The sequence below is a fragment of the Schistocerca nitens genome, chromosome 6 (genome assembly GCF_023898315.1).
Source record: "Schistocerca nitens isolate TAMUIC-IGC-003100 chromosome 6, iqSchNite1.1, whole genome shotgun sequence".
Taxonomy (NCBI): Eukaryota; Metazoa; Arthropoda; class Insecta; order Orthoptera; family Acrididae; genus Schistocerca; species Schistocerca nitens.
In genome coordinates, this window is record NC_064619.1 from 598490319 (window position 1) to 598511998 (window position 21680).

At 30.7% G+C, this 21680-nt stretch overlaps 1 protein-coding gene across 2 annotated transcripts in view; it reads left to right on the forward strand.

Moving 5' to 3' along the window:
- The window catches only part of LOC126262903 (monocarboxylate transporter 1-like), a 96568-nt gene that overhangs the window by 63980 nt on the left and 10908 nt on the right, over positions 1 to 21680 (forward strand). For both annotated transcript variants that reach the window (XM_049959804.1, XM_049959806.1), the window contains one exon: positions 5070 to 5261. In XM_049959804.1, coding sequence (XP_049815761.1) covers positions 5070 to 5261 — 192 coding nt within the window. The remainder of the gene's footprint in view (positions 1 to 5069; positions 5262 to 21680) is intronic.

Genomic DNA, 21680 nt, shown 5'->3' on the forward strand with positions numbered 1-21680 from the left:
CCAATACACGGCTATCACTGGCACTAAGGCAGAACTAGCTTTGATTGGGAATCACAACAAACCTCCATCCTGCCCTCCAATGAGATCTTGCTAGGTACCTCTAAAGTCAGAAATGGCTGTGGTTTGGGGTCAGTGAAATACGCAGCAGCAGTACGTCTTGCTCTCAGCTGTCTCTGAAGTAACCGATTTGTATCAGTTTGTTGTGTCACTGGGGAGCCAACTGCTGTTTAGATTGCTGCTGCAGATACTCTAAGATACTCCAAGCTATATGCCGAACACGATGGTCTTTCTTCTTGCTACTGGCAAGTGGCGATCTAGTGCCTGGTCTTCTTTCGACTGTACATTCTCATGACCATCGCTCCCAGCAATTATGAACAGTGGCTACCATCCTACCGACTCTTTCTGAAATATCGCAGAAGGAACATCCAACCCCTCATAGCCCTTTTATACGACCTGTTTCAAAGTCATTGACCTATTGATAATTGTTTTTATTTTACCTTAAAGTCAAGGAGTTGTGCAACATAAACGAAAATTGGTAGGTGTCTTTCTACATCTGGAAGACGATGTCTTTTCAAATTTCGCACCACTATGAGGATATAAATCAGGTATGCAATAAACACCTACTGTAACAGTTGTGAGCGTTAGTTACCTTTGGGTACTAGGCGTGGTGGGTTGGTGTTATCAAGAATTTTAATATACTACTTTAATTCCCTTACACAGATAGGAAATTTAATGTCTAGTTACACCTTTTTCGTACTTCTTTCGTGTAACCATATATAGGGTGTTAGGGGTATAAGTGCTGATATTTTTCTAGTGACTGAGAGAAGTATACTGAACGACGTTACAACAGTGTTTATCTCAACTACAGAATAATAATGATAGCCATGGGTGTAGTGTGTTTTTATGTGGGTAGGTACTTCCAAGTATATGCGGTAAGGCGAATCCATTAACGCATGTTTTCAGCTGAGCAGCAGGTCAGGTGTCGATGTATGGATGCATGGACGCAAAATGCTTAGCCTACACCGTTTTCGTACAATTAGTAGTGCAGTTACAAACACACAGAAAACATCAGACAGCGCATAATGTGATGTGTTTGCTAGAAAAATGTTAGATGCAGAGAAAAAAACAACTAACCCACTCATTAATGTACCAATGATAATAATGTACTGCACTTATACCCATAACACCCTGCATAACGGTCAATACAATAATATTTTATAATTTTCCTAATCTGCACAAAAAACTTCCGGTTGCTGTATACTGATTAGAGAATCGTAAGAATCAAGCAAGTTATTCATGTTCTCTTTCCTTAGATTTCAGGTGTTCACATCGCTTTCACTGAAAAACTAATTCAGTGACAACAATGTTTTTCTTTAATACACAACATACAGAACTGTGTTCTATACTTAATCTAACGATCTAATTTGCTGTCCTTTTATCAGGTTTTATTTTGTTTGTATCTCTAGCCAAGAGTTCTGACGTTCTGTCAATTATTACAAATATATTCTCTATTCTAACTATTTCTGAAGTGATTTATATAGTGTACGAACTACACTTGTGCCAACACGAAATGTCAACGAACTAATGTGATTCGTCTGAAGCATTAATTACCTATCATAGATCTAAAAATGTATCTGTGATGTTCTCACCTTCTTCAAGTGCATCAGGTCCCATTTCTATACTCTCTCATGTAACTTATGCAGTAATGGTACCAATTTGAAAACTAAACTGTGCCATTTTTCTTTATTATTACCATATCTAGTGTCCACCCCTGGGAGCTGAGTGGTCAGCGCGACGGTATGTCATACCTAGCGGCTTGGGTTCGATTCGCTGCTGGGTCGTAGATTTTCTCCTCTCAGGGACTGGGTCTTGTGTTGTCTTTATCATCATTCTTTCATCCCCATCGACACGCAAGTCGCCGAAGTGGCGTCAACTCGAAAGACTTGCACCAGGCGAACGGTCTACCCGACGGGAGGCCCTAGACACACGGCATTTACTACATGTAGTATAACTGAAATATTTCCTGGCAAGGGATAACAGCAGAGAAAACTGGCCTGTAGCTTTCTGCGTATTTTAGATTTTGCTTCTTTCTCTAGTCATAGAAAATCTCTGTCCGTGTTAGACATTCTGGATAGGTAATTGATCACAATGACACAGTCATTTTGTTTGCTAAAGGAACCTTGGGTAGGGGAGACACTGTGTCAAGCACGACACAATTAATGCTGAAAAGGTAGGACTATCTGTTTACTTGAAACTCTCTATGAGTTTCAAGTAAACAGATAGTCCTACCTTTTTAGCATTAATCGTGTCGTGCTTGACACAGTCATATCGTGTAAATATCTGGGAGTAAAGTTGCCAAGCGATGTGAAATGGAACGAGCATGCCAGGATTGCGGTAGGGAAGCCGAATGGTGGACTTCGGTTTATTGGGGGAATTTTAAGAAGGTGTGGTTCATCTGTAAAGAAGATCGCGTATAGGACGTTAGTGTGACCTATTCTTGAGTGCTGGTCGAGTGTTTGGGATCCTCACCAGATCGGATTAACAGAAGACATCGAAGCAATTCAGAGGTAGACTGCTAGATTTGTTACTGGTAGGTTCGATCAACACACAGTTTTTACTAAGATACTTTGAAAACTCAAATGGGAATCCCTGGAGGAAAGGCGACGTTCTTTTTGAAGAACAGCATTGAGAAAATTGAGAGCACGATCCTACTGCCGCCAACATACACTGATCAGCCAGAACGAGTCATAGCATGGTAACAATGAGACCTTGGTAGGTCATTGGAAGGAGCTGGCACCACATATACACACACGAGTTACCTTATTCCGTAAATTCTTGGAAGGGGGGTGATGAGGTCCGACATCACAATGAATCACATTCCATATGTGTTCATTCGGGTACATATCTGGCGAGTTGTGCGGCCAGCACATCAACTGGAATTCGCCACTGTGTTCCTCGAACCACTCGTTACACTCTTGACCTTTTGACATGGCGCATTATCTTGCTGAAAAATGCCACTGCCGTCGGTAAATATGATCGTCATGAAGGGGTGTACGTGGTCTGAAACCCATGTGTGATACCCCTTGGCCGTCATGGTGCCTTGCACGAGCCCCACTGAACTCATGGATTCCCATTTGAATGCTCCCCAGAGCATAATAGAGCCGCCGCCAGCTCGTCTCCGTTCCGCAGTATAGGTGTCAAGGAGCTCTTCCTCCGGAAGACGACAGATTCCGTCCCTTCCGTCTGCATTATGAAGAAGGTATCGGGATTCATCAGACCATGCAACGCTCTGCCACTTCGCCAACATCTGGTGCCGATGGACACGTGCCCACTTCACTCGAAGTTGCTGGTGTCGTGATGTTAACATTGGCACTTGCATGGGTCGTTGACTGCGAAAGCCTATCGTTAAGCGGTTCGGTGCAGTGTGTGGTCAGACACATTTGTACTCTGCCCAGCATTATAGTCTGATGTTTGTTCCGCCACAGTTCGCCTCTTGTCTTGTTTTACCAGTCTACCCAGCCTTCTACGTCCGACATCTGTAATGAAGGGTGGCTGCCGAACCTCACGGCGTATGAATGTGGTTTCACCTTGCTTTCGCCACGTGTTGAAGACACTCACCACAGCACTCCTCGAACATCCGAGAAGTCTTGCAGTTTCCGAGATGCTCGTGCCGAGCCTCCAGCCTACCCTCGATCAAACTCAGATATATCACACGCCTCCCCCATTCTACACACGGACAGCACGCTCATTGACACTACATGCCCCCTGTGTGTCTGCCTAGCACTCATTCTTCGCCAGGTAACGCTGCTATCGTCTGGATGGGTTTATATCGATAGTAGGTCGTTGGTCGCAATGTTCTGGCTGATCAGGGTACATTTGTCATGTGGACAACGAAGCTAAGATTCGAGAAATCAGGGCTCGTACAGAGGCATATAGAGAGTCGTTTTTCCATCGCTCTGTCCACGAGTGGGAGAGAAAGGAAACGATTATACTGCTACAGGGTACCCTCCACCACACGTAGTATGATGAATTTCCGACTACGTATGTTGTAGATTTAAGTGTACCTTTCTGCCCTGCAACGCTTCCAGCTGTGTGTCCACGCGGGCGCTCCCTAGTTACACCTTGCTGGCTGTTTCCCCTTTCGCCCGCCGATGTAACTCACCTCGCTCCATCGCCACTGCTTCACCCTGATGGTAGCAGTGGTCTATACAGAACCGCGTTGGCTCCAGAAGGCGACATCAGAAAAAGATAAATTAAAGCAGTAGAAAAACAGTAGAATTTTCAAAACCATAAGAAACGAAATTTGGAACACAAATATTCCCCAAAGGTCGATAAGTGTCGTATGGAAGAGTGCATGTACTCATTTTATCTTATGATGCAGCAATATGGACACTGAAGTTAACTTACTTCGCGGAATAGAAGCATAGGATATTTAATTAGAGGGATGAAAGAACGTTATTGACACAGGAGATGAATTTAAGGATACCAAAAATATGAAAGACATTAGGAGACCAAGAGAAAGACCTCCAAAGGCTGAAGGAAATATACGAAAGTGTCCAAGGCTAGGGAAACAATTAGAATATGGTAGAGGAGGCAGAAGAAGTCAGAAAATGTTAGAGAAGCTTCTCTTTAAATTAGACATATTCCATGTCTGTGCCTGTTCTATATACTGATAACGATGATAATTCCTTCTGCGCAAACTGACACTTCATGGATGTACTATTTTTTGTTTACAGTATTTCCTTTCTTACTTCATTCAATGTTATGGACAACAATATAATTATACTTGGTGCACTATGTTTTGCATTTAGTATGTTCTGAGTGACATAAAAATATGTTGCTGAACTGAATAACTTCCATCCGTGATCTAAGTGCTGCTTTGTTTGTACTTTCTTTTTTAAATGTTCAATACTTTACTTCACGCTGCGAACCATTTGACATTTCTCTTTTGTATTACATGTGATTCAGTTGGTCGTTAGTTAAGTGATACTGTATCACTCAAAATGTAGCTTTGAATGCGCCACCGCCATTTACGTCGCTTCGCTACTGGCCACTATTCCTCTCTGCAGTAATAGCCACGTCCTCCAGCATGGTGGCGCTGTATGTGTGGAACACTCTGGCTGGATTCTCCCGAGGCGCCGCCATCATCAACATTAACCTGTGCGTTGCCGAGGTGTGCCCCGACCACAAGCTTCCAGCCGCCGTAGGCCTTAACATGGTGACAAGCGGCGTCTTCCTCTTCACCCTTGGACCCGCTATAGGTAAGGAAATCCGCATCATATACATACAAAATTACATATACTAAGTGTAGGACTAGTGCATAATTTTCTTTTTCATACATCTGTAAACTTACATTGTTTACAGAAGTATTTATGGGAGTGTGCAGTGGCCATTTTAGACAATTCTGACTTAATACTCAGTTCCATATGTTAGGAATTGCGAAATCGGCATAAGTTTTTGCTACTAAAGTTTGATTATTTATGTGATTTATCAGTATTTTTCTCCTGCATTATAAAACGAATTACTGACACGCTTCATACACACATTTGTTTATGACTGTTATGATTGCCTTTATCTTCAAATTGGCTAAAAGGTCTGTCTAACAATAAGAAAGCAACCCCCGCCCCCCCTGCCCCCAAACGACCGTCACCTTCTGAAACAGTCACTCATAAGTTCATTTTTCTTAAATTATTTATTTGTACTTCCTTTTAGACAGTAGAAATGCCAAATTTTGTCAGTAAATTTAATAACTGATGTTTAATATTTATTCCCAGACCATGTGATTTTCTATTGATAACTTATTATGAAAGAACACTTAATCTTTTTCATATGGTTAATGTTATGCATTTGCTTACAAATGTCATTAGATAATCTTATGATGTTATCTTTAGAATACTTATTTTATTATTTCATAATTTTATTTTACAATGTCTTCATCTTTACGGTTTCATGTGCTTGGTTTACTTATTTCATAACCACATAAGATTTTATCTCTCAGGGAAGATTTTTCATTTAACATTTCGTAGTACTACCAAACTAGTGAGCTATAATTTTTTTTCTAAAATTTAAGATCTCCAAAGTTTAGAACCAAGGGTATCAGTAGTATGTGTACAGCGACATTGACTCACTATGCACTTAAACACAGTATTGAACTATGTGATACCACTGTCAAAATCCAAGATGGTGAGCACTTTGCTCTTTAAACCCATATTGCCCCATGGAATATCACTAAGGTCAAAAGCCATTACCTATGATTACCCCTTATCATTGATGTGACAATCATGATGTCAGAGAGGTGGGAAATAAAAAAAAATTCAGGCATGGGCACAGAAACAGTATGTATACAGTTTGTTTAATCAATATCAGTAGTATTTTCTTTTTTTAATATCTAACTTTCTTCCAAATTGCGTAAAGTGGTGCCATTTAAAAAATGTGTTGCTAATACTGCAGAATTTCCAAAAATTGTCCAGGCTTAACCTAAATTACGTCTCTCTCTATCTCTCTCTGCCTCTCTCTCTCTCTCACACACACACACACACACACACACACCACACAAAATTTATTGATGAGGCAATACAGTGCTGATCATAGATATTTTGGAATCAAATGCTCCACTGCTGACTTGACAAAGACTTTTACAGAAGCCTTCCAACTGCACTCAAGCCAAGAGGGCTGGGAGCAAAATTTCTTTTTCAGATGTGTGTATATATATATATATATATATATATATATATATGTGTGTGTGTGTGTGTGTGTGTGTGTGTGTGTGAGAGAGAGAGAGAGAGAGAGAGAGAGAGAGAGAGAGAGAGAGATGAACAGCATAAATCTACACAATTCAGTTGAAGTTTCCTTTTTTTTCTGAGAATGCTGAGGTATTGGGAGTACTTCCTTTTTGAATATGACAGCAATTTACGAAATTCAGAGGATAGTTTAAGTATTTTTAAAGAAAATAATACCAGTCATTTGTACTGTACATGATGGATACATTCTGAATGCCTGTTTTATCAGCCTTTTTTTAGTTTTCCGGCAATGTGACATTTTAATTATGACGTCATAGATAAGGTGGCAAAGCTTGTGACTTTAGTGGTATTGCACTGTTCAGCTGTGTATTTAATTGCAAACTGGCTGAATGCTTGGTTGTGATGCCAGTGTTATCACACAATTCAGTGCTGTGTTTAAGTGCAAAGTGAGCCAGTGTCACCATAGCCATACTACTGATACAGTGTTGGTTACTCAAAAAGTGTCCAGGTTTTGAATAAATGCATATAATCTTACTCGACAAGCTAATAAGCTGATAAACTATTCCAACTATTTAATAAATGGAATGATTTATAGAAACAACTGACTAGAACCGTGGACAGAAAAGATGGTTTTATGTAAAAATTATCTGATGTCTTAGGTGTAATGTACTGAGACACGTACAAACAGACAAAAAAAAACGATGATATGACTTTAATGTAGTTTGAACATCACAACTGATGACCAACTTCCATTGTTGGTGTAGATCAAAAACTAAAACAGAAGGCAGAGAGATCAGTGAAGGCCATTCCTATGTCAACAGTATGACATCTCTGCTCTGTAAAAACCATGGTCGGGTGGCTGGTTGTAACAAGCTATCGGTTTGTGTGAGGACTGTAGTTGGAGACATACTGCATCAGGTACATCTCATAGTTTTTCTATAGAACTCACCTCTCGTCTTCTAAATATATTCCTTTCGTTGTAGAAGGTAATGTTCAGAGGTGGCTTGGAGTATGAAGATATGCTGCAACTGTGATGATGTGGATCTACCTTTCAGTAAACAAGTACAAAAATTTTCATCCAGACTTTTTTTACTGAGTGCTGTACTTCTTAAAAGTTATACAACGAGTTCTAGACAGTCTTATGTAAATCGGTACTGGGAATTCATGAATAATAATGAAGTTGCACACAGTTTACAAACATGTATTCATTATGAATGTTTAAGATAGCTTTGAACACAAAATCTCAGAAACATTAATGCAGTTATATAATGATTTTACATATGGGACTGCTCTCGGCTACGAATGCTAGCCAAGTGCAGTGAATCACATTCTCAACAATGGCTATTAATAATACATGTTTAGAGCAGTGAACAGATTGCTACCCAGACCATCAGCTTACATACCATGCTTGGCTATGGACCTCACCTGACTTTGCATAATAGTACAAGACAGTTCCTGTCTTGAGTGCCGTACCCAATTACAACCCAATAAAATCGTGCCATCTCAAATGGCCATGGTTTGCTCATCTAACAGGAAGTGAGGTAATTGTTTCCAGGTGGGTTGTGGAGCCATAACCAATCATCAAGATGCCACCACTGTCATCTACCCATATTGCATATCTTGTGACATATGGAAGTATAACACCAATTACTGGATACAATTTGATATCGGTGTAACAACTACCAAGAATAATGTGACCCATTTTTCTCATACTCAACTTTTGTGCATAACGAACATATGAAATCCAAGCTGTTACTTACAATAGTAAGAAAGTAATAATGTCACCATTCAAGAAGATCGGTTGTTGCGACAACCATAGCAGTAGATACACTTTGTATGTACTGGTGCACTAACACAATCTTAAAAAAATGAGTATTTTATAAATAAAACCTCTGATCTGTTAAAATTTAAAACTGCGTCAAAAAATTGAGAAATATTTAGCTAACTAAACTGATTTTATAATGTTAACTAAATACCTACTTTTTACAATAAAACAACAAAATACAATAAAAAACCGATTTCTAAGTTCAGTTACTTCATTTATAACACAATTTGTAAAATAAAATCGTATTAGTTAAGAAAAAAGTGTTACTTTAAAAAATTTTCCATTGTGAACATAAGTAAATTAATTAAAAGGATTTATTTAAAAAAGTACATTATTTTTTAAAAATCACAATGTGAAAGTAAGTAAATTAATTAAATTGTATTACTTACCAAAGTACATTATTTTTAAAAAAGTCACATTGTGGAAATAAGTAAATAAATAAAATGTATTAGTTAACAAAAGTAAATTTTAAAAAATTTACAAACTGATTGTAAGATAACAAAATGTATTAGTTAAAAAAGTAAGTTATTTTAATATTTTTAAACTGTGAACATAAGTAAATTAATTAAAATGTATCAGTTAACAAAGTATATTATTTAAAGAAATTATATTCCAAACATAAGTAAATTAATAAAATTGTATTATTTAACAAAGGTAAATTACAAAAATTTTACAACAGCTATAAAATCCTTATTGAGTTCCACACTAAAGTGTTCTCCACATCTAGTATTTCAATAATCACAGTTCATTTATGTCAAGTTCATTTACATTTTTAATTTATTATAAATATTTATATTGTTGAGCTTCTAGATTAAAGTAGTTACCATTAACATAGAAAAAAGTTTAATTAGTGTTACAAAAATAAATTTGTAGTTTGCAATAAGTATATTTCTAAAAAAATAGTAATTTCGAAATTGGAGGTATATGATTCATAGAAAATTATTATTTTATTTTTTATATAACAATTGACATTATTTCTTATAAATGGAAAACATAAATGAAATGCAACTAAATTAAAAGAAACTAATGAACTAGTTGTGCAATCATATTTTTCACAAAGAGTGTATTGATAAATGGTTAAGGCAAAAAATTGTCTACTTTGTAAAACTACTTTTAAAAATAAATCACCAGAAAGAGCTTTGATAGATGGTAATGATGTTTCTGAGTATTTTTCTAATGATAATATTTATTAAATTGAAAAAAACTGTAAAAGTTAATTTTTCTCAAATCTAATAAATTTTTTATATAAATGGAGAAATTTCAAAAAGAATATTCTGTGGCATCTAAATTTTGTAAATATTGTAATACAGAGAAAGTAATCGATAATTTTAGTTTACAGAAATACACAAAAGATGGTTATAGAAGTATATATGGAACCTGTATAAATAAATAACCTGTAAAAAATTACAACAAAAACAGTATTCATTGTGATTGTGGAAAAATCGTTGCTAAATATTATTGAAGGTACATTTACAGCGAAATGCAAGGGATCAAAATTCAAAAATATTATTAACAATGAATAATGAAAAATCTACACCTACAATAAATAAGGAAGAACTTTTAACTGAAGAAACATCTATATCTACAAAGATATGTAAAAGTTGTCAAGAGATTGAGGACTCTAATTGTTTTTATATAAATCCTTCACATAAAGATAAACATAATAATAAATATAAGATCTGTACTTTAGAATATATTAGCAATAAGACAGCTTTAACTTTATGATTTATTATTTATTAAATAATGTATCTTTATCTTTCATTATCTAAATTATTAAAACTAATTGATTGTTGAACAGAATAATATACTAAATCTTTTAAAAAAGTAATTCCTTTAAAAGTAAGTAATAAACTAAATATCTTTTTGATTAATTATCTATTAACTATTAATCCTTATCCATGTATTAAATTATTATCATTTTGTTAATTTTTTATAATAATCTAAAGATTTTTCTTAAATTAAAAGATCAAAATGCTACATACATTCCTTATACACTGCAACAACTTACTGTTTTAGTCTTTGTTAGTTTCGTAGAATAAATAGTTGGAGGATATTCAAAGTTATGTAAACCTAATTAAAGTACATTTATTATTAGGAATATTTTAGTTATTCCTAGATATTACAGACGTGAAGTAATTAAAAATCATAGAAATATTTTTAAAAATTATGCAAATGAAGTAAGCGAAAATTATCAAAATATTGTTAAAAATTATATAACTGAAGTAATTAAAAATTCTACAAATATATAAAGTAAGTGAAAATAATACAAATATTGTTAGAAATAATACATGTGTAGTAAGTGAAAATTTTTGGAAAAATTACCAAAATCTATTAGAATGTGAAAATCATAAATATTTTTACAAATTATACACCTGAAGTAAGTGATAATTTTTGGAAGTAGTTACCAAACTATTAGAACTTATACACAAGAAGTAAGTGAAAATCATACAAATATTGTTAAAAATTATGCACCTAAATGAAGTTCCAAGGTTGCTGGAGCTGTCCCAGAAGAAAGTGAAAATTTTAGGAAAAAGTTATTATATTACAATATTGATGATGTTTTTATAACTAATGAAAATAAACCATTAAGATAATAATTCCATTTTTTGCAAATATATTTGTAATACTGAATCCCACAGATAGAAACATAGTCAAAGATTACTTAGTGGAAAAAACTTTTGAAAACAGATTACAAACTATGTATTTTGAAAATATTATAGATATGCTTGATCCTAATCATTTTTTAACTGCACTAGAAAAAAAAATTTAAATAAATGATAAAGTTCAAGAATTTGGAGAACAAACACGATACTATACTATTTTTGTGGTGTCACCGCTAGACACCACACTTACTAGGTGGTAACTTAAATCGGCCGCGGTCCTGTAGTACATGTCGGACCCGCGTGTCGCCACTGTGGGATCGCAAACCTAGCGCCACCACAAGGCAGGTGTTGAGAGACTGAGGAGACCTCGTCCCCAGTTGTACGGACAACATAGCTAGCAATTGGACGTGCTAAGCCTTGCTCTCATTTGCCGAGAGATAGATAGTAGAATAGCCCTCTGCTAAGTTAAATGGCGACCACCTAGCAAGGCGCCATTTGTATCAGTGCCTATAGCTTACTAATATTCAAGAGAGATGTATTCCAAGGACTAATTAAAAGTTAAGTAACAAGCCTCTACATACTTTTCTTCTTATTCATTTATAAGTCTCATGTTCCAGACTTCACGCCCGTCTGCGTTAGCATTGCGTGCCCTATCGGCTACAGCAATGTGTCTAGGCTGTATGGTCTAGACACAACAATTTTGACAGAAAAAGATTTTAGTAAATAGATTTTACTAGGTAAAAGAGATATATTAGAAAAAAATCACATGTATCAGGATGGACATTAAGAAGAATTATTGGTTTGCTCCTAGATATTAATAAATATATTCCACTAAAAGGATCTTATATTGATTTACCTAAAATAATAAGAAAGAAAACAGCTTGCATTAGAGTAGAAAATAATGATGAAAAATGTTTTTTATGATCTATAAAAGCAGCTTTTTTCCTGTAGATAAAGATGCTCAAAGAATAACAAATATAAAAACGTTGTTCTTGATCCTGATAAAAAATTTGAAAATATTGAATTTCCTGTATTAGTTGGTCATATTCCAAAAATAGAAAATAGATTTAATGTATCTATTAATGTTTATTCATTTGATGATGAAAAATAATAATCACTAAATCTAAAAAGGTAATACATATTAATTAACTTATTTCAAGTAAAGTAATAATTCACACAATGCTTATATAAAAATTTATCTTACATGTATCTAGTCAAATCAATAAACAAGAAGAAGTAACATTTGTATGTGATTTATGTTTACTACACTTTAATAGTAAAGAAAAATTAGACTATCATACAAAAAACTGTTTAACTAAAAAAAAATTTAAATTTGAAATGCCAAGTGAGGGAGAATTTGTATCTTTTAAAAATTATCAATTTACTCAAAAAGTTCCATTTGTTATTCAAGTTGATTTTGAAAGTTTAGTTTTAAATATGGACAATGTTGAACCAAATCCAAAAATATCATATACAATAAAATATCAAAATATGAACCAAGATGATCATGTTTTTTATAGAGGATCAAATTGGTATAAAAAATTTATTGAATGTATAAAAGAAGAACTTGAAGATATTGGAAAAAATTCTTCTGAAATTGAAGAAATGACACCTCTTACATTTGAAGAAAACAAAATACATAATAATTCTAATTTTTCACATTTTATAAATATAATTATATAAAAATAATAAAATATTTGTCATCAAGATCATATTGCTTCATTGGTCAATAATTGTAATTTCAACCTACAACAACTGGATTTTGTACCTATTTATTTACATAATTTATCTGGATATGATTATCATCATTTTGTAAAAGAACTTGGTAATGGTAGTAAAGAAATAGAACTAGTACCAAACAATGAAAATAAATACATTAGTTTTAGTAAATGCACAAAAAATAAAAAATGACATTTGTTGATACTTTTAGATTTATAGCTTCTTTACTTGATAAACTTTCAACAAATTTAAACGAGAATCATTTATAAAATATTAAATGTATTTTTCTCCATAATTATTTAAGTTTGTAATTAGAAAACGTGTTTATCCACATGATTTTATGGATTCTTGGAAAAAATTTGAAGAAACACAATTACCAACAAAAGAAAAATTTTACAATTAATTAATATGTAATATAACTAATGAAGTTTATGAACTTATAATAATAGTTTGGGAAAAATTCAATATAAAAAATGTTGGGAATATCATGATTTGTATCTTAAAACTGATGGACTATTATTAAGAGATAGCTATGAAAATTTTCGGAAAACTTTTATAAAAACATATAATCTAGATCGATCTTGGTATTATACAGCAACAGGTTTATCTCGGGTTGAATTGTTAAAAATTACTGAACAAAAACTTGAATTATTATGTGATTATGAAATGCTTTCAATGGTTAAAAAAGAAAAGAGATGAGGAATTCCACAATGTTGTAAAAGATTTCCTTCTACATCTACAACTACATTTAAACTCCTTTAGCCACCCAACGGTGTGTGACGGAATACACTTTATGTGCCAGTGTCATTACCTCCCTTTCCTGTTCCATATGCGAATGAATTTGCAATTAGAACAACTGCCAGAAAGCCTCAGTGTGTGCTCGAATCTCTGTAATTTTACATTTGTGATCTCCTTGGGAAGTATAATTAGGGGGAAGCTATATATTCGATAACTCATCCAGAAACTCTCCCTCTTGAAACGTTGAAAGCAAGCGACACCACAATGCTAAGCTCCTCTCTTGCAGAGTCTTTCACTTGATTTTGCTAAACATCTCTGTAATGCTATCACGCTTACCAAATAACCCTCTGACGAAACTCGCCGCTATTCTTTGGATCTTCTCTATCTTTTCTGTGAACCTGAAATGGGATGGATCCCACAATGATGAGCAATACTCAAGTTTAGTTCAAACAAGTGTTTTATGAGTCACCTCCTTTGTTGATGGACTATATTTTCCTAAGATATGTAAAATCAAATAATAAATATTTAAAAGATTTTGATAATAAACAAATATCAAATTATATAACATATCTAGAAGCAAATAACTTATATGGTTATGTTATGAACCAATATTAACCATATGGTTGATTTAAATGGGATGTACTAACGAAATTTAATTTTACAAAATACATGAAATTTCAAACAATCGTTAAAATGGTTATATATTTGAAGTATATTTAGAATATATAAAAAAATTACGGATTTACATAATAATTTACCTTTTGCTCCTGAATCAAAAGTTGTCCATGTACATTTATAAGTACTTTAGATAAAAAAAGATAATTATGTAGTTTATTATAGAAATCCAAAACAATACTTATCCCTATGAATGCAATTAAAAAAATACACAAAGATTAAAATTTAAACGAACTAATTGGTTAAAGAAAGTATATAGATTTTAACACACAGTTAAGAACTAAACCTACAAATGATTCTGAATAATGTTTGTATAAACAAATCAATATTTGGAAAAACAATGGTGAATGTAAGAAATAGTTAAGGTGTAACCTTAGTTTCAAATAGTAAAATATGTGATAAACTTGTACCTAAACCAAACTTTAAATGTAGATCTGTATTTAATGAAAATCAAAGATTGATTAAATTAATAAAAATGATTATATAACAGATAGTATATAAAATATTCCACAAATAAGCAGAAAAGTTGTTTGTAAAATAAAGGAGAATGTAGTAGAGAAGTAATGGAAGAATTTTGAGGTTTAAGAGCAAAAATGTATGCTTATAAACTTGCTGATAATATTGAAGAAAGACTAAATGATTTAAGAAATGTGTTATTAAAAACAAAATAAGTTTGCAGGATTATAAAGACTGTTTGTTTAACAATATAGCACAAACGGATAAATTAATATAATTAAAAGTGAAAAACATGAAATTTATACAGTTCAAGTGTATAAGAAAAGTCACGTATAGGAAAATTAAATATATACATTTCCATCTGGACATTATAAGTTATTAAAAATTAAATAAAGTGTTTTATTTATAAAATAAATAAAATTATATGTATATAAAATTATTAAAATATATTAAAAATATAAAATTTTTTCTTTATAAATGGAAAATTATTCCAAGTTAAAATAAACATAAATATTTTTGAATAAGAAACTACAAGCACTGAATAAAATATGCAACAGAACAACAAAAAAAGAGAACGAATTATTAAAATAAACAATGAAAAAATTGAAAAATTAAAGATGAAACAATTAAATTAAAAGATTAATTAATTAAACTACAAAATGTGCAAATCCAAAATTTAACGGAAGTAATTGATAATCATTTAAAAACTAAATGATTGTTAAAATAAATAGCAAACTAATTCATTTAAATACCAGTTGTTAAAAACTAATTGATTGTTAAACTAAGGTAAACTAATTATATATAAAATTACTTTATATTTATGTATCCAACTCTTATGTGAATGATCAGAATCTACCCATTTAACATAAACTTTATTTACTTTCTTTTTTTAAACTTTTTCAACTAAGTGTAGAATTGGATATATTTTTTCTGTAGTTCTTGATCATAAATATTTCCTTTTATAACTTATAATTATTTGTAATTGGACTGGTATAAATGACATCTTCAATTTCAAATACTTTTGTTGACCTATTAGTTGTATGAACTTATTCAAAAAGATCTTTAAGTTTAGGAATTCTAACTTTATAACCAATTTCAATTGTCTTTTAATTAGATATAATGTTACTTTTAATTTTTTTCACTGTCTTGTATTGGTTTCATATTTATTGTAGATTGTTTTGTATTATTGTATTCATCAATTAGATTTCCTACTACATATAACCATTTACAATTTTCTTGAAATGCAAATTTCTTCAACATTTTTACTTAAACTGTTCTGTTAAATCGTTCAACATTAGAATCTATTAATTCTGAAAATGTTGAATAATAATAAATGTGTTATTTCCCCATTAATCCTTAAATTCTTTGTTACTGAATTCTTTACTATTATCTGATTGTAAATTATTGGGCATTCAAAGTTTTTTGAAATGCATCAATTATATTTTCAGCTTTTTTATCTTTAATAGGAACACCAAATACAAATTCTGAGAAAATATAAATTATTGTTAATAAATATTTATAATTTCTTATTGTTAAAATTCCCTTTAAACTACCATAATCCATTCCAATTGGATCAGCTTGCCATACATAATCTATATTAGGGAAACAAAATTTTTCCTTTGAATTTTTTTCTAATTGGTTTATTATTTTCATGAGTATTATTTTAACCTTCATCATCTATAAAATTTTGTTTACACATTTCAGATTTAAAAATTGTACTAATACCTTCAATGCTTGGTCTTCCATTTTTAGTTATTACTCTATTTTGATTATGGTTCAAATGGCTCTGAGCACTATGGGACTCAACTGCTGAGGTCATTAGTCCCCTAGAACTTAGAACTAGTTAAACCTAACTAACCTAAGGACACCACAAACATCCATGCCCGAGGCAGGATTCGAACCTGCGACCGTAGCGGTCTTGCGGTTCTAGACTGCAGCGCCTTTAACCACACTGCCACTTCGGCCGGCTATGTTGATTATGTGGTTTCTGTAAATTCTTTACATTTCAAACAATAAAAATGATCGTCTTTAAGAACTAAATGTGAACTTTGATTTTCCATTTATACGCAAAAAATATATATAAATTAAAAATTTATTAAGATAAATAATATATTTAAATTAAAAATTCATTTAATTTGAATTATTTCACCAAATTCGATTAAATTTACATCTACAGGTACAGCTTTAACAGAATCTTTCAATAATACCGTTATAAAATTTGATTTGTGTTAGTTAATTATTATTTATTTGATTTATCTTATCAGCTACACTTACTTTTATATCAGAATCATCAAAGTTTAAATCTCTATTTAAATTTTTACTAACAACAAAGATCCTTTTAAGTGTGAAAACATATTCATAAATGTACGTTGTTTTTGTTCACCACCTGGTTTAGAAGTATATTCAATTATTTGTTTATCATATACCCTAACTTTAAGTTTACTTACTCAAGTATGGAGTTATGTCTGTTTCTGAGAATTAAACTAAAATGCTTTTTCAGCTTCTTGTTTTCTAAAATAATTATTGTGCTGTGTTAGAATGCTTGTGTATTCTGGTTCTGTAAAATATTCCTTTTCTAAGTATTGTTTGTTAACTACTTTTTTTGCAACAATTGGATCATTTATATTATCAAGTCTTCTATTTTTAAACCAATGTAACTTTTAGTTATTTTATAAATAACATTAATTCTTTTTGAAATTTTTTAATTTTATTAGTTATCATAGGATCTATTGATGATTACAGTTCTTTAATATTGTTTTCAATTTTTTCTTAATTGAATTCAGGTGTATTAAGTACTGGTTCAGTTTGTTTAGTTAGATGTATCTTATTTCCAAAAATGTCAATTTACTCAATCTCAAATATCATTAATATTATAATTCGCACATAGCAATTTGAAACATATAAACTTAAATAACCACATAATACTTCATCAAAATTTTGTATTCTTTCTGTATTGTAGTATAGTTCACTTTTTCCTAAGTAGTTAACTATTTGTCTTGTTAAATTACCTAAAAATGAATCAAAAACGTATTTTGTATCATTATTTTAATAACAAAAGCGTACAATGAGTCCCAGGATTATCAGACATATTTAAATTTAACACACCACATTCAATTTTTTGTGTTTTATTTAATAATATTCAATCATATATACACCACGAAAGTGGCTTTAATTGTTTAATTACTTTTTCAATATTAAAACTACTTAATGCATTAGTATATTTATATATTACTTTTTGAAATTTCATTTCGTTGTCTTTATTCCAGTTCCTGCTTTGTTGTCCACTGCTTGGTAATGTCTTTTTTCTTCTTCTAATTCTTTATCAATTTTCCTTTTACTTAATAATTCATTTGCAATTGCTGCAGATCCTCCAGCTAATGAGCCAATTGTTGCTAAATATGGTAAAGCAGCTAATAACAATGGAAGAAATCCACCTTCATGTTGTGTTAAACCCTTATCACCTTTCTTTTTCGTTAAATATTGAATAATTTTCTTAACAGGAGTCCCAAATAGGATAAGTAAATTTCCACCAGTTTTGATTATCTTTCTGACGTTTCTTGGGTGCAGTTAAAGATGGATCAATTACTCGTACATTTAATTGTTCTTATTTAAATTTAATTATTTGATTTTGGTTTATTTTTGCCACTAGGTAGCAAAATTATAATTCATTGAAAGTTAATCAACTATATAGTTAAATTTATAATAAAAATTTTATAAATCATAAAAATCTATAAAGATTTTGATATAGTTAGAAATCTAAGAAAATTTTTTATCTACTTAAAAATTTACGATGATTTTCTATATAGTTAACGATTCATAAGGATTTTTTATATAGTTCAAAATGATAATGATTTTAATAGAGTTCAATACTTTATATGTTTTTTTTATAATCCACAACCATTTGCAATATATCATCATTAATTCCCATACCTAGTATTCGTTCTTCATACATCTTTCCTCTAGCAGTTGTTGCTGCAACATTTTCACCATATGATTTATCATTTGCATACATTCTTTCTTTTGCAGCTGACTGAAGTTCTTCATCAGATATATGTCTTTTTGTAAATGTTTATTATCTCTATATGCAATATCATGTTTTTACAGGCTTCATCTACTTGATTTATACCTTTATCACCTTTTACTAATCTTTCTTCTAATTTGTCCCTGGAGAACAAAATTTACAACTGAAAGAGGCATTCAAATGCTTGTTTGTACATTAAAGTACTTACTAATCCTTTTTCATATTTATCACTTTTCCAAACTGTATGTGGAAGATAATTTAAATATCAAATAAAATATGGAATTCCTTTTGGATTATCAATTATAAAATCACTAAACGTATTTGTTAACATTTGTATTATACTAACACTTTCATTATGATAATTACCAGCTAATTCTTCACCATGAATAGCTGCTAAACTTTCAATTATTAATCTAATAACATTTAAACAAATTCAGGAGAGTAAATAACTGAAGAATCTATAGTTTGTCTTCTTAAATTTGGGAAATAATCTTCAACAAATGGTTTTATCAAATATATTTATGTTTATTATCTCTACTTAATCTTATTTTATTTGGACTATTATCAGATTATTATGTACCTGAGTTTAATAATATATCTGCATTATTTGATAAATTTACACCATCAAAATTTTTATTTAAATATTCCATATAAATTTGTTTTTCAGTTAAAATTCTGATTATCGAACTGTTCGTTCATATGTTTTTTTTACCAATTGTTAATTAATATATTTTGATCTTGCTGATGGAATGTATATAAAACATAATGATCATTTTCATAAAGAAGCTAATATTATTGGATCATTTAAACATAATGCAGAGTTTAGTGGACAAAAATTTATGAACGAAATTATACTGTAAATGTTCCTATTTATAATACGATTCAAGATTAACAAGTTACTATTACTAATGAAAATGAGAATATAATGGTGCTGGTGTAACAATTATTTTAAATTTTTCCTTAATAAAACATGAATAAAATTTAAAGTTATCAATTTGTTCAATTCCTGTTAATGAAAAAGTTAAAATAATTTAAATGTTACTAAGATATATACAGAAATTGAAATAAATATTGGTGATGGTTGGCTTTTTCCAAATCATGCACATTTGTACACGAATTTTAGTATTACTGGTAATGATGGTACAGATTATGCAACTTATTATGGAAAATCAAACAAGAAATTAACTGATAAATATGTAAAAAGCAATAAAAAAGGAAATAATATATTATCTATAATCGAACATCCTTTTATTTCATCAACAATTTTGCGACATCTAGCTTCATCTATTACTGACAAAATAAGCTTAGAAGGACATATTCTTAATACAAGAAAAATAAATAGTAATAAAAGTTACTTTATCAATGCTTGGTGGATTTTTCAAAGATTATAAAGAATTTATGTTACGAGGCCACTTAAATGTAGTTTGTACATGTAGTTCATTTTCTGGAGATGAAATTCTACGTTGGTTTGATAAAAATGGTGCTGGTGTTGAAATAAAAGATACACTCCCTAAAGAAGGTAAAATTGTTATAGAATCTCTACAAATATGGGTCCCAGTTGTTAAATATGAACCAACTTATGAACTTGAACATCGTGAAAATGTTTCAAAGAATCCTAAAATTCCTATTTCTTTTTATGATCTTCAAACAAAAGAAGTTGCTGCATTATCTGGTAAAAACAATTTTGAACTATATATAACAAATTATGATAATTCTATAGCATTTGCTATGCCATATTTCGTTTTCGTTGTATTTCAGACAATTCGTCAGAATAATCAATTAGTTGATTTATCACTACTTGATCATTTTCTACTATGCACTGTATATTTAAGAAATAGTAAAAATGAAATTTTTCCTCAAGAAATATGGAATATTAATCCACCAAATAATTTTCTAAAAGCATATGTTGCAATCCTGGATTTTAAAAGACTTACTTTACTTCAATCAGATATTTTATTAATCCATTTACTTTTATAACTAACTATGCAATTTTTGTAAGTACATATGACATGTATAAAAATGTTACAACTACACAAGAAACAAACATGGAACTTGGTGCAACTTTCAATGATAAAATTCCAAATGTTACACTTGCTTATATAATTATGTATGGTAAAAAGAATATTACATATGATACAAAACATAGATACTTACTGAAAATTATTAATTATTAAACATTAATTATTATTTCCTTCTATAGAAATGAATGAGAAACTTAAAAAAATTATAAATATGTTAACATCATGCTTGTATACATTTTAAGAAACATGGACAAACTAAAAACTGAAAATTTTAATATAATTTAGTTTTGTTAACTAATATATTTTAATTAATTTACTTATCTTCACAATGTTATTTTTTAAAATAGGGTACTTTGTCAACTAATAGATTTTAATTAATTTAGTAATGTTCAGAATATTTTTTTCAAAATAATGTACTTATGTTAACTAATGCATTTTAATTAATTTAGTTACGTTCACAGTTTAAAATTTTTAAAAATAACTTACTTTATTTAAGTAATAAATTTTATTATCTTACAATCACATTGTAAAATTTTTATAATTTACTTTTGTTAAATGATACTTTTTATTTATTTACCTACTTTCAGAATATGATTTTTTAAAATAATGTACTATGATAACTAATAAATTTTAATTAATTTACCTATGTTCACAGTGTTCATTTTTTTAAAATAACATACTTTTCTTAACTAATACATGTCATTATTTTACAAATCGTGTTATAAATTAAATAAATGAAGTTGGAAATTATTTTTTTAATGTATTTAGTGGTTGCATTTTAAGAAACTAGGTATTTGGTTAACGTTATAAACTCCATTTAGTTAATGAAGTATAGTGAATTTTTTGGCACTGTTATAAATTTAAAAATCTGTTGTTTTACTT